The sequence below is a fragment of the Orycteropus afer genome, unplaced genomic scaffold (genome assembly GCF_000298275.1).
Source record: "Orycteropus afer afer isolate SDZICR_OR568_19922 unplaced genomic scaffold, OryAfe1.0 scaffold00001, whole genome shotgun sequence".
NCBI classification, from domain to species: domain Eukaryota; kingdom Metazoa; phylum Chordata; class Mammalia; order Tubulidentata; family Orycteropodidae; genus Orycteropus; species Orycteropus afer.
In genome coordinates, this window is record NW_006921588.1 from 30,086,895 (window position 1) to 30,101,851 (window position 14,957).

Genomic DNA, 14,957 nt, shown 5'->3' on the forward strand with positions numbered 1-14,957 from the left:
CGAAGGAGGGGAAGGCCCTCAACAAGATGAATTGACACAGTGGCTGCCATGATGGGCTCAAGTATAGCAGGGATCGTGGAGCTGGCGCAGGACCGGGAGGCATTTCGTTCTGTTGTGCATAAGGATTGCTAAGAGTTGGAGATGACTTGGTGGCACCTAGCAACAACAACAACAATGTGCTTTCTAAGCACATTTCAGTGTTAAAGTACTGAAATGTGCTTAGAAAGATCACTGATTCCAGGGGAAAAGAAGAGTTAATTTAGAACACAAGTTAAAGAAAAGACCAATCAGCTAAGCAGAATGAGGTACACCCACTATATATATAACATACATTTTTAAAATACTATCAATATGAAAAAAAAAATCTCTGAAAACACTTTCAGAAATAATATTGGTAAAATTATTGGCAATATCCAGATAATACTGGGGAGGGAAAAGGGATGGCAATAGGACTGGGGATAGCTCCCTACAAATAGTTTGCACCTGAACCCACCCGGAAGAAAAGCCTGGCCATCTGCTTCTGTAAAGACTACAGCCAAGAAAACCCCAACGAGTCCTACTCTGTAATCCATGGGGATGTCATGAGTCAGAATCCACCTGACAGCAAATGGTTACGTTTTTTGGTTTAAAGGCCAAATACGAGATTATCATAATTACTGCTCCTTTTCTTCCTCCCTCCTTTCCTCTCTTCCTTACTAGACTGTGAGTTCCACTGGTACGGGAATTTTGTATTGTTCCCTCCAGTGCCTACTGTCCTCCATGTCACATGAATAGGTGCTCAATAAATATTTGTTGAATGAATGGAACTGAAAGGAAAGAAAAGCAATCAAGCAAAGGAAAATAAAGTATTAGAGTTGTTCTATCCAATATAATGGGGGAGCTCTGGTGGTGTAGTGGCTAAGGCATTTGACTGCTAACCAGAAGGCTGATGGTTCAAACCCACCAGCCATTCCTTAGAAGGAAGACTGGGCAATCTACTTCCATAGATATATCACCTTGGAAACCCAAGGAGGAGTTGCTATGAGTCGAATCAACTTGACAGCAGTGTTTTTTTTTTTTTTTCATCCAATATAACAGCCACTAGTTACATGTGGTTCTTTAGCATTTGAAAAGTGGTTCATTCAAATTAGGATATGCTTTAAGTGTAAAACACACACTGGATTTTAAATAAACCAAACCAAACCAAACTCACTGCTACTGAGTCAATTCCGACTCATAGCACCCCCTCCTTGGGTTTCCAAGGCGGTATCTCTATGGAAGTAGATTGCTCAGTGTTTCTTCCGAGGAGTTGTTGTTGTTATGTGCCGTCGAGTCGGACACGACTCATAGCGACCCCTCCTTGGGTTTCTGAGGCAGTATCACTATGGAAGTAGGATTGCCCAACCTTCCTTCCGAGGAGTTGTTGTTGTTATGTGCCGTCGAGTCGGACACGACTCATAGCGACCCCTCCTTGGGTTGCTGAGGCAGTATCACTACAGAAGTAGATTGCCCAACCTTCCTTCTGAGGAGTGGCTAGTGGGTTTGAACTGCCAGCCTTCTGGTTAGCAGTCAAGTCTGTTGAGTTTTTAAATAATACAAAAAAAAAAAAAGTAAATTATCTCATTCACCACTCTTCTAGGTAAATGCTTACTAACCAGCAATCCCACCATTTGGCTATCAGTTTGTTACTCTGGTGGCTTGCATGTTGCTGTGAGGCTGGAGGTTATGCCAATGGTATTTCAAATACCAGCAGGGTTGCCCATGGTAGATAGGTTCAAGCAGTTTCCAGACTATGACAGACTGGGAAGAAGGAAGGGGCCATCCACTTTGCAAAGAATTGGCCAGTGAAAACCTTATGAACAGCAGTGAAACACTGTCTGATACATTACTGGGAAACTTCATGAGCAGCCCTGAAACACTGCCAGAAGATAGACCCACCCTCAGAGGGCACTAAAAACATGACTGGGGAAGAGCTGCCTCCTCGAAGTAGAGCCAACCTCAATGACATGGATGGAGTAAAGCTTTTGGGAACTTCATTTGCTGATGGAGCATGACTCAAAATGGAAAGAAATGGCTGCAAACATCCATTAATAATCGGAACATGAATTGCACAAAGTATGAATCTAGAAAAATTGGAATTGTCAAAAATAACACGGGATGCAGAAAGATTGATATCCTAGGCATTAGTGAGTGATAAAGGATGGTACTGGCCGTTTTGAATCACACAATCATGATCTACTATGCAGGGAATGACAAATTGAAGACGAATGCCATTCCATTCATCATCAAAAAGAATAACTCAAGATCTATCCTGAAGTACAATGCTGTCAGTAATAGGATAATATCCATATACCTACAAAGAAGACCAGTTAATACTACTATTATTCAAATTTATGCACCAACCACTAAAGCCAAAGATGAAGAAATTGAAGATTTTTACCAACTTCGGTAGTCTGAAATTGACCAAACATGCAATCAAGAAGTATTGATGACTACTGGTGATGAGAATGTGAAAGGTAGAAACAAAAAGAATCATTGGTAGTTGGAAAATATGGCCTTGGAATGATACTGGAGATCGTATGATAGAATTTTGCAAGACCAATGACTTATTTATTACAAATACTTTTCAACATAAATGGTAGCTATACATGTGGACCTCACCAGATGGTATACACAGGAATCAGATGACTACATCTGTGGAAAGCGGCAATAGAGAAGCTCAATATCTTCAGCCAAAATTAGGCCAGGAGATGACTGTGGAACAAGCCATAAATTTCTCATATACAAGATCAAGTTGAAGCTGAAGACAATTAATATAAGTCCATGAAAGCCAAAATATTACCTTAATTACATCCCACCTAAATTTAGAGACCATCTGAAGAAGAGATTTGATACACTGACCACCAATCACCAAAAAACAGACAAACTGGGGTGACATCAAGAATATTGTACATGAAGAAAACAAAAGTTCATTAGAAAGACAGTAAAGGAAGAAAAGACCAAAATGGATGTCAGAAGAGACTCTGAAACTTGCTCTTGAATGGAGAGGAGCTAAAAAGTAAAAGGAAGAAATGACAAGATAAAAGAGCTGAACAGATTTCAAAGAGCAGCTCAAAAAGACAAAGCAAATTATGATATATTATATTCCAATTCTTTGCAATGTTATAAATAACTTGTTATGATCCACATAGTAAAATGCCTTTGCATAGTCAATAAAACACAAGTAAAAATCTTTCTGGTATTCTTTGCTTTACAAAGAATAAGAATTCCAAAATACTTCATTGTGCTCATGAGGAACCTGTACGTAGACCAGGAAGGCCGACCGTAAATTGGAAAACCAAAAGGGAAGAACATGCTTGGAATTTCTCAAGCTGAAAGAAATGAAAAACAAACAAAAAAAACCACCAAGCCTTGAATTGTAGTACTGAAGGATTCTGTGAGCAAAATACTGAATTATGCAGGAAGCATCAAAAGAAGATGGAAGGAATACACAGACACTGTACAAAAAAGAATTGGTCAATGTTCAACAGTTTGAGGGGTGGTATATGATCAAGAAACGACGGTATTAAAGGAAGAAGTTGAAGCTGCACTGAAGGAATTGGCGAAGAACAAGGCTCCAGGAATTGACAGAATGCCCACTGAGATGTTTCAACAAATGGATGTCGCACTGGAGGCACTTAACTCGTCTATGCCAAGTAATGTGGAAGATGGCTACCTGGCCAATTGATTGGAAGAGATCCATATTTGTACCCAAGCCAATGAAAGATGATCTAACAGAATATGGACACTATTGAACAGTATCATTGTTTTGGTTCTCTAGTGCTACTCTAACAGAAAATATCACAAATGGATGATCTTAACAAACAGGGGTTTATTCTCTTACTATTTAGGAGGCTAGAAGTCCAAGTTCAATGTGCCAGCTCTAGGGGCTGGGTGAAGGCCCCTTGACTTTGGGCTTCAGCTCTGCCTCTTGTTCCCAGCCCACTGAAACTGAAGGCTTCTTCTAACTCAGCTGCTGGCTGCTGAGGCTGTCAACGCCAAGGTTGACAAATAAAATGGCACAATCTCCAAATTATCAAACAACATGGCAGTCCACTGGTTCAAGTCCAGGAATAATCCTAAGATCGACAGACAACATGGCAGGCTGCTGAACAAAAACTCAGCTACGTCCAGGGTCCAACGTTCCAAGAAGCTCAGAAACTTTTCTCAAGGCTTCTCCTTATATACTGGAAGCAGACCACGTCCCTAAGGCAGCTACTCAACTGCTCCAGTAGATTCCACCATGGAGTTCATTACCATTCTCTTCATGGGGAATAACTACATCCAGCTGCCCAGCCACTCAAAACCTGGCCCAACCAAGTTGACACACCACTTAACTACCACAATCATTAATATCATATGCAAGTAAAATTTTGCTAAAGATAATACAAAAACAGTTGCAGCAGTATATTGACAGGGACTTCTAGAAATGTAAACTGGATTCAGAAGAGGATGTAGAAATAGGGATATTATGGCTTATATCAAATGGATCTTGGCTGAAAGCAAAGAATATCAGAAAGATGTTTACTTGTGCTTTATTGACTATGCAAAGGCATTTCACTGTGTAGATAATAACAAGTTATGGATAACATTGCGAAAAATGGTAATTCCAGAACACTTATTTGTGTTCATGAGGAACATGTACATAGACCAGGAGGTGGTCATTGGAACAGAACAAGGGGATACTGTGTGTTTTAAAGTTAGAAAGGGTGTGCATCAGGGTTGTATCTTTTCACCATATTTATTCAATCTGTAAGCTGAGCAAATAACCCAAGAAGATAGACTATATGAAGAATGCATCATCAGGATTGGAGGAAGGCTCATTAACAACCTGCGATATTCAGATGACACAACCCTGCTTGCTGAAAGTGAAGATGATTTGAAGCACTTACTGATGAAAATTAAAGACTACCGTCTGCAGTATGGATTGCACCTCACAACTGGACCAATAAGCAGCATCATATATGGAGAAAAGACTGAAATTATCAAAGATGTCATTTTACCTGCATCCACAATCAACACTCATGGAAGCAGCAGTCAAGAAATCAGATGTTGTATTGCAGTGGGCAAACTGGTACAAAAGACCTCTTTAAAGTTTTGAAGAGCAAAGAAGTAACTTTGGGGACTAAGGTGTACCTCCCCAAGCCATGGGATTTTCGGTTGCCTCATATGCATGTGAAAGCTTGGTGATGAATAAGGAAGACTGAAGAAGAGCTAATGCTTTTGAGTTGTGGTGTTGGTAAATAAAATGAAAGTACTGTCAGAAGAACTAACAAATCTGTCTTGGAAGAAGTGAAGCCAGAATGCTCCTTGGAGGTGAGAATGGCCAGACTGCATCTCACCAACTTTGGTCATGCTGTCAGAAGGGACCATCCCCTGGAGAAGGATACCATGTTTGGTAAAGTGGATGGTAAGTGAAAAAGGGGAAGACCCTCAATGAGATGGACTGACATAGTGGCTGCAATGATGGGCTCAACCATAGCAAATATTGTGAGAATGGCACAGGACTAGGCAGTGTTTCATTCTGTTGCACATAGGGTTGCTATAAGTTGGAGCAGCCTCAAGGGCACCTAACAGCTACAATAACAGCTAACAACAAACAGGTTTGTTAAGGAGAAAAGAAGTAATTTCGAAGACTAAGGCACACTTGACCCAAGCAATTGTCTTTTCAATAGCCTCATATGCATGTGAAAGCTAGACAGTGAATAAGAAGGACTGCAGAAGAAGTCCAGGTGGAATTCATTTGAATTATGGTGTTGGTGAAGAATACTGAATATATCATGGACTGCCAGTAGAACCAGGAGCTCTGGTGGTCTAGTGGTTGAAGCATTTGGCTGCTAAGCAAAAGGTTGGAGGTTCAAGCCCTACAGCCTTGGAAACACTGTAAGGCAGTTGTACTTTGTCCTATGGGGTCACTATGAGTCAGAATGGATTCCATGGAAGTGGGTTTTGGTTTTGGCCAAAAGAACAAACAAAGCTGTCTTGAAAGAAGTACAGCAGGAATGCTCCTTAGAAGTGAGAATGGCTAGATTCCTCTCTCATATTTTGGTCATGTTATCAGGAGGGACCAGTCCCTGGAGAAGGATATGATGCTTGGTAAAGTAGAGGGTCAGAGAAAAAGGGAAAAACCCTCAATGAGATGGACTGACACAGTGGCTGCTACAACGGGTTTGAGCTTAGCAACGACTGCAATAATGGCACTAAAAAAACCAAAACCAAACTCACTGCCATGGAGTCGATCTCAACTCATAGCGAGCCCTCCTTGGGTTTCCAAGGCAGTATCACTAAGGAAGTGATACTGCCCAACCTTCCTTCCGAGGAGTGGCTGGTGGGTTTGAACTACCAGCCTTCTGGTTACCAGTCAGGTGCCCTAGGCACTATGCCACCAGAGCTCCCAATAATGGCACAGGACTGGGCAATGTTTTGTTCAGTTATACAGAGAGTTGCTATGAATTGAAACCAACTTGACTGCACCTACCACCACCACCAAACAATAGCCTTTGAAAAACCCTTTTAGCCAATCACTCAGAAAGGGATCAAAACTGGAGCTCCTGGGTACAGTGGGAGAAAGATATGGAACAGAACTCAAAATCATAAAAAAAGACCAGGCTTACTAGTCTGATAACTAAAAAACAAAAACAAAACAAAAAACCAAACCCACTGCCGTCAAGTTGATTCCAACTCAGCTATCCCCATTGGGTTTCTGAGGCAATAAATCTTTATGGTTGTCCTATCTTCTTTCTGTGGAGTAGCTGGGGGGTTTGAACCAACCACCAACTTTCTGGCTAGCAGTCCAATGCCTTAGGCACTGCACCACTGGTCTGCCAGAGACTAGTGAAACCTCTGATAGGAGAGCCCCTAGTCACCCTTCGGCCTGGAATTTATCTCACTTCCTTGGCCTAACTTCCAGCCAAACAACAGACATGCCTATGAGGTGAACAATTTTATTAGGTACGTATATTCCTTAGAAACAAAACGGGTATGAATTGTTGGATGGGAAACCAATTTGCTCGGTAAACTTTCACCCAAATCACCTAAAATTAATAAACTTTTAAAAATCAGTTGCCAACATTTAAAATTCGGACTGTACAAAATTTTTATCTAAGGTTTCTTTTCTCCTCGGAGGGAAGGTTAGGCAAACTACTTCGGTAGTGATACTGCCTCGGAAACCCAAGGAGGGGTCGCTAAGAGTCGGGTCCGACTTGATGGCAAATAACAACAACAACAAGGTTTCTTTTGTAATATTGGAAGACATAATAACATTTCTTCTTCATCCCACTTGTATAATTACTTTACCCTTTTGTGCTATCTGTTTCTATTCTAAGTAGGAACAGGCAAAGAATGAATGGAGAGATAGACAGCTACATGCTCAGGCCCTGCACTGACCGAGAGATAGCTGATTAAGCACCATACTCCATCCTGAATGAACGTAGCAGGGAAAAAGAAATATTGTAGGGGCAATAGCTCATAGCATAGCTGAGCTCAAATGTGAGAGGGAAAAAAAAAAAAAAACGGTTTCAATGATCATTTATATCACTTACAGTCACATTTAAAAGCGATTATGTATAAATTTTATATATTTTCTTTACAGCATAATATATAGGAGCTCTGGTAGCATAGTGGCTAAAGCACTTGACTGCTAACCAGAAGGCTGGCAGTTCAAACCCACCAGCCACTCCTGGGAAGGAAGGTTGGGCAATCCTACTTCTGTAGTGATACTGCCTCGGAAACCCAAGGAGGGGTCGCTATGAGTCGGGGCCGACTCGACGGCACATAACAACAAAAACAACAACAACAACAACATAATATAGAGCTAAGATCCCACATTGGAGTCAGATGGTTCAGATGGTAGTACCATCAAGTTGAGTCCAATTACCCATTTCAAATCCCAGCTCTACTACCTACATACTGTGTGACCTTGAGCAAATTCCTCAACCTCTCTATGATTCACTTTTTTTTTTTTTATTGTAAACGATAAAATCATAACCAAACCAAACCACACTCACTGCCGTCAACTCAGATCTGACTCATAGCAACCCCTCCTTGGGTTTCTAAGGCAGTATCCCTGTGGAAGTAGATTGCCCAATCTTCCTTCCAAGGAATGGCTGGTGGGTTTGAACCGCCAGTCTTCTGGTTAGCAGACACTATGCCACCAGAGCTCCTACTAATATCATAAAGTTATTGTGAAATAATAACTAATAATAATAGTAAAATAATGATGTTAGTTGTATGCTGTTGTGTAGATATCAACTCAGAGAGACCTATATGACAGAGTACAACTGCCCTATAGGGTTTCCTAGGCTGAAATCTTTCCCAGAGTGTTTCTTCTGAGAAGTAGGTTTGAACCTGACTTTTAGGTTAGCAGCCCAACACTTAACCGTTGCATCACCAGGGCTCCCAATACTGCTTAACCTACTACTACTACAATCTAAATTACTACAATTAATCCTCCTCCTCGTACTACTACTTGGTATTATTACCTACAGCCTAGCAAGGACAGTCCTGAAAGTGGACTCTGACCAATGGAGCCAGTTCCAAGTGCAAAACTGAGACGAGGTGGGGCAAAGATGAAAGGGGAGAAAGCACTGAACTAGATCAGTTGGGTAGGGATGGGTAGGAAGCTGCAATTTGGAGTGGGTTCAGTGGAATCCCTACAAAGGCACCGGAATTCAGCTCTGGTACACTTTTAACACAGGGTATCTATCGCCTTTTGTTTATCTGCTTGCTTGTTTTTGTTTTTCCCTCTGAGATTAAAATAATAGAACAACTTCAATTAGTAAGAAGAACGGATTGAGTTTGGGATCATTGTACTCTGTTCTTGGGAGAATGAAGCATGTCAAAAGACATTTTTAGTGTCAGATTTTTTTAAAAAATAAATTTCCAGGGACTCTCTTGGGTAAGAACAGATTTAGACAATGCACCTGTGTCCTCTGGAAAACCTAACAATAAACTTCTCTCACATATTAATATAAATGCTACAGAGTCGCAATGAAGACTAGTTTCAGTAACCAAACGATCACAATATCTTGATTTTGAGTCTCAAGTCAATTTTACCATGATGGCTGGACCTTAGAAGTGATTCGTTGTCCAAATCCCTCATTTAACAGGATAGGAAAGCAAGGTCCAGGGAAGTTAAATGACTTGTCCGAGTTTCACCGAAATTTTTATGTTCAGCCAAGTTTTATTCCGAGGATATCGATAGCTTAATCAATGCCAGTAAATGCTGATCATTAAGCTGTTACCAGAAGAAAGAAAAAAGAAAGAAAGAAAAGAATGGACGGGGGTGGGGTGGAGCGAGGACCGAGAAGCACAGGCAAGCGAAAGGCTCTGGGATAGAATGTGGTCATTCCCATTATTTTTCGGGGAGCCGTTGGCATGTATGAATCGGCAGATCCCCGGATAGTGTAGACACTCTTGACAGCCTCCCAGTTACTATTCACACCCACGTAGACACAAACATCCCTTCCCCAGCGCCACACCGCGCGGAGCTGGAAGCCAAGTGCGTGGCCTACGAGCACCTTCAGCCGCGCGGATCGTTACCTTTTCGGGCTGCGATTAGGTAGCCGAGGAACAGCAGAGCCCCAACCTGGAAGGGACAGAGAAGTTCGCGGGTTCAGGCTCCCGGTCTCGCAGAGTCCGAGGTGAAGTTTAGCACTTGTTGAACGCAGCGCCTTTTACCTGTTTGTGTGTCTCTCATGCCAATCACCCGAAGGTCAGATACCGAAAGCAAGCCTAGCTTGTGGCTTGCGCCGAGTTCCGAGCGTGCAGCTGGGGGCGCCGCGTCGCCTTGGAGACAGAACCTCGCGCAGGCGGAGCCCAGGGAGTGGCGGGGAGGTGGGGCCCGGGCCGGCGGAGCCCGCACGGCCGCCGAACGCAAGGGGCCGCACAAAAGGGGCGGGGTGAGCCGGGCCAGCGGCGGAGGGGCGGGGCGGAGGGGGCGCGGAGCGGGCGGGGCGAGCCCCGGGAGTAGCGTCAGGGCGGGGCAAGACTTTCCGGCCTGGAAGAGCTGCGCGGCCCTGGCGGTCTCGCGGTGCAGAGACTTAGGGACATAGATCCTGGGACGCACGTCCGCAGGCGCGCCGATTACCTCGAGAACGACTGAAGGGAAGGGGTTTGGATTGTCCATGTCCGTACCTGCTCCTGTTAGCGAGGAGAGAGGCAGGGGCGGGTTGCCTCGCTAGTGTTTGAAACTTGTAAAGAGAGAAGCCTGCGTCAGGGGAAGATGTCCTAGAATGTGGACGAACGAATGTCCCCTACAGGGCTGGGCTCCTCAACCTGACGTAGTTTCAAGAGGATCGTGAATTTCCTAGGACAGTCTCTTGACACCAGTTTTCCCAGAAATCAGTTTCGAGTGATTAGGACCACAGAACCTCCTCTTCCATTAGCTCGGGAAGAGTACAGGTTCCCTTTTGCGGGAAGACTGCTAATAGCTGGTTAAGGAAGTGAAATTGACATCGGCCAATGACCGCTACGGTTGCTTAAATAAATTGTTTTGGTCACAGAAGGTGGCGCGGGGGAGAGCTTTTCTATTCAGAAAATTCGATTTGTCCCTCAAGCTTGACTTCCAGAAAGGAATTTGTTGCTGGGGGTGTGTGTAAGTCACCGGAATGGATTTGTTGCTAGGTAACGTTTTGTTTGGAGCCCTTTAGTTGAAATCAAATCTGGATTCGAATTTCACACAGTAGCCTCGTGATATAAAGTGTAATCTCTAATATCTCTGGAAGTTAGGTATTCTATGGGGGAAAATATGTCCCTTTGTGAATGATTGTGAGCTGCAAATGACATAAGATACGTAAAATACTGACAGGTAGAAAATGCTTGATGGTTAATAAATAAAATAATAATTGTTATTATTACTATAAAAATGCAAGCGGCTGGACCATTTCAGGGACCAAAAGTATACAGAGAGCCAGTTACTTTTAAATTCTCTTAATCATTTGTCCACATTCACTACTTCTCCCAAGAACCCTGGATGATAGTAAGGAAGCAATGGAAAAGTCAGAATGGAAGTGTTTTTATGAACACAAGAAGTCATTGATTAAACACATCCCTAGAGACTGAACTTAACATCAACAGCAACAAAGTTTGATAAAGACACACCAAACTGCTACCTCCTTAGCTTATGCCTTAAGCTTGACCGAAGACTTTAAGTCCAAGCAAGACAAAGAGAAATTCATTATATATTTTTTCAACACTTTGAAAACATTAGTTTTGATGTATTTGTTTAGTATTTACATATGGGTAACATCTGAGTGGACATCCCCATTTTCATGTCCACTGCGAGGAAACGTAAGAAAACCCCAAATGTAACTGATGAAACCTCCTCTTCCTATCCCTCTTCCCTACAACAGAAGGACAGAGAGTCAAATGAAGACCTTACATCCATTTTTAAAATAAAGTGTTTTCACTGTTTATTGCTCTGAAACATGGGGCAAAATGGATCAATGGCGGAGCGGTTAATACAGGCCTGACTTCCACCTCGGACCTCAAGACCCTCAAATGCAAAACGGGAATAGTATTTTCTACACACCACATTCCTCCATTATTCAGAATGTGAAATGAAAGAAAAGAAGTAATACTTTGGGTACAGAGCCTGGCACATGACAATTCATCAATAAAAACCATTATTATTAAAAATCCAAACTCACTGTATGGAGTTGGAGCCGACTCATAGTGACCCCTCCTTGGGTTTCCGAGGTTGCATCACTACCAAAGTAGATTGCCCAACCTTCCTTCTGAGGAGTGGCTGGTGGGTTGGAACCGCAGGCCTTCTGGTTAGCAGTCAAATGCCTTAGGCACTATACCACCAGGGCTCCTAACTGTTATTATTACTACTAATATAATACATATATGAATAAATGGAGTCCTTAGTTGGCACAAAGAGTTAAGCTCTTGACTACTAGCCAAAAGGTTGGCAGTTCAAATACACCCAGAAGCGCCTCCAAAGACAGGCCTGGTGATCTGCTTCAGAAAGGCCACAGCCGTGAACACCCTATGAAATAATTATATTCTGAACACCTGGGGACACCAGAAATCAGAATCCACTGGTGGAGGGCAACTAACAAAAATAATAAGAATGTGAATAAAAGTAGCTACTTTCAAGATAGCAGTAAGGATTAATAAAGATAATTTAGATAAAGTGTCTAGCCCAATGCCTAGTTGAACCCATTTTGGTTGTTTTATTTCTCTCTGATGAAAAACATTACATCTTTACTTGTTCAACTTTAGACATAATTTACCTATCTCAGTAAGTTTTGTACAGGATTGGTATCATACTCAAAAGCAGAGAACAGCCTAGAGCACTGTGCATTCAAAGCAGTGAATAAATTATCAAGAACGTCTAGTAAGGGTTTGTTCTGGCAAAGTGAAGGGGAAAGGCCATACACTGTTGTTGTCGTTTGGTTCCATTGAGTCAGCTCCGCCTTGTAGCCACACAACAGAACAAAACACTGTCTGGTCCTGTGCAGTAAGGATCCTTGCTGTGCTTGAGCCCATCATCACACTGTGTCAATCTACCTCGTGGGGGATCTTCCCATTTTTCGCTGACTCTCTAGCAAGCGTGATAGATCTCCTTCTCCAGGGAATAGCAGTGCCTTCTGACAACATGACCAAAGTAGGTGAAACAAAGTCTGGCTATTCTGGATTCTAAAGAGCATTCTGGCTGCATCTCTCCTAGAAGAGATATGTTCCTTTTTCTGGCAGTCCATGGTGTTTTCAGTATTCTTTGCCAACACACAACTCAAAGGCATCTGCTCTTCTTTGGTCTTCCTTATTCATTGTTCAGCTTTCACAAACATATGAGGCGAATTGAAAACACCGTGGCTAAAAATATCAAGGCCATGCATACTTCTACCACCCTGTTTTAAACTCCATGATTTTTAATGCATAATTTTGTATTATAGATCTGAATGTTAGCAGATCATATAAAAATGTATAAATAACATTTGTTGTTATGTGCCGTCGAGTCGGCCCCGACTCATAGCGACCCCTCCTTGGGTTTCCGAGGCAGTATCACTACGGAAGTAGGATTGCCCAACCTTCCTTCTGAGGAGTGGCTGGTGGGTTTGAACCGCCAGCCCTCTGGATAGCAGTCAAGTGCTTTTAGCCACTATGCTACCAGAGCTCCTAAATAACATTTAGTGTTTCTGTAATTATAAAAGTAATATATACTCATGATAGACAATTTGTAACATACAGAGAAACACAAAGAAAGAATGAAACCCCTCTTAATTCCACCAAGTAAAAACCAAGTACCAACCTCGGTCAATAGTTTTTTTTTCTTCTAGCTTTTTTGTATGCCCATATATATTTACTTTATAAAACGTGTATTAGATGGTGTATGTGTAGTTAGCATCCCTTTTTGGTTAGCATTCTCTCTTAAACATTCTCCCAATGCCTTTAAAAGGTCTTCTGGATAGTTTTAGTGGCCATATAATATGTATAAACCACCCTTTATCCTTAACTAGTCTTCAATTTGGAAATTTCCAATTTTTCTATTTTAATTCACTGTTTCAAAAAGATTTATTTAGTGCTTACAATATGCTAGGCATAAGACTTCTTAAGTGATGAACAGTAACTGGGAAAAAAAAAAAAGGTTTCAATAAACATCTTTGTAAATAAATCTTTGATAGCATCTGTTCTTCTTAGATTGAATTCCTAGGACTATAAAAACATAACTTCAAAAAGCATTCTTCTGGCTTCAAAGGCAAACTTGAGAAATTAAATTTCTGAACTGTAAAACATTAACTTTTTGGAAAACTACCAACAAGTGAATTAATATTTATTTTGTGCAAAGTGAGAACTTACCCAAAAGATGCTTTCTCATTAGTTACTCTGAAACACCAAGGGTATTTGAAGTGTATTGACTTTGGCTTTTACCTCCAATTCTTTCCAGGATTTGCTGGTTTTCTAAAGTGTGTGAGATTGTTTGAAGTCTATGCAAATTGCCCCACTTCCTCCTCTTATGGTTAAAATGTTAACTATTTTATTTCCAGCTTTCTTCTTGTAAACATACCCCTAAGGTTTGACATTTCTTTGCTTTACCTTCCTGTGTGAAACACTTTGTAATTTCACACTTTTTAACCTCAAGCCATGTTTTTTTTCTTCTAAACCTAAGTATGAGAATATACACATTCTCATAAGGCCCTGGACTTAGTATGTTCTATAATTAATTTTGGTTAAGAAACATCATGTAAATTAATCAATGTGTTTAGGGAATTGTGTAATAGAGATTGTTTATTAAGAGCAATAACTACACCCAACACATACACACACCCTTCTGTTCTTTGACAATTGCATTTTCATATATTAAATTGAACCATGTGAAATTGGCATTTGGTGAACCTCAATGTTCAAATAATGGTAACTTCATATGGTTCTACCTATAAAGATATTTCATTAACTACTTTATCATTTTTTTCAGCTTTCTACAAATATTTTACTTCCTGATTACCATATTAAGGGTATCGTTCATCATTGCACAAGATTGTGTTGGCTTAGACTTCTATAAATTTTGAAATTGAGTCAGGAGGGTGCCACAAAATATTTGTTTATTAGTGCAGAGACAGTAGAGGGAGCCTGGAGCCAAATCTTTGTTATTGTAGGCCTCTTGTAAATCATGCTTGTCTTCGCATTCTTGATATATGTATGAATTTAAATACTAGTATACATGTTAAATAGCAGGGTTTGTTTTTTTTTTTTTTTTGGAAGATGTTTTATGGTTAAATAATAACTTTAATAACATGGGAAGGAGAAAGTTGGCTGCATGTTCAGGCTGGACCTCACCAGGATTTATACTGGCACCAACCTGAATACTGTTGTTCTCTGTTCTTCTCCAAGTCAGGCTAGGGAAGGGCACACTCATACTGACACATGCGTACTCTACAATTTGCCCCTTTCCAACCCATCCTTCCATTGTCATGGGCATTACATGATGGTTC

The 14,957-nt window shown here is 41.4% G+C and overlaps 1 protein-coding gene across 1 annotated transcript in view; it reads right to left on the bottom strand.

The window, feature by feature from the left end:
• ERICH2 (glutamate rich 2) overlaps positions 1 to 10,144 on the bottom strand; it is a 61,314-nt gene extending 51,170 nt beyond the window's left edge. The window contains exon 1 of the mRNA XM_007953137.1: positions 9,697 to 10,144. Within this exon, the coding sequence (XP_007951328.1) occupies positions 9,697 to 10,144 (448 nt within the window). The remainder of the gene's footprint in view (positions 1 to 9,696) is intronic.
• Positions 10,145 to 14,957: the final 4,813 nt, after the last annotated feature.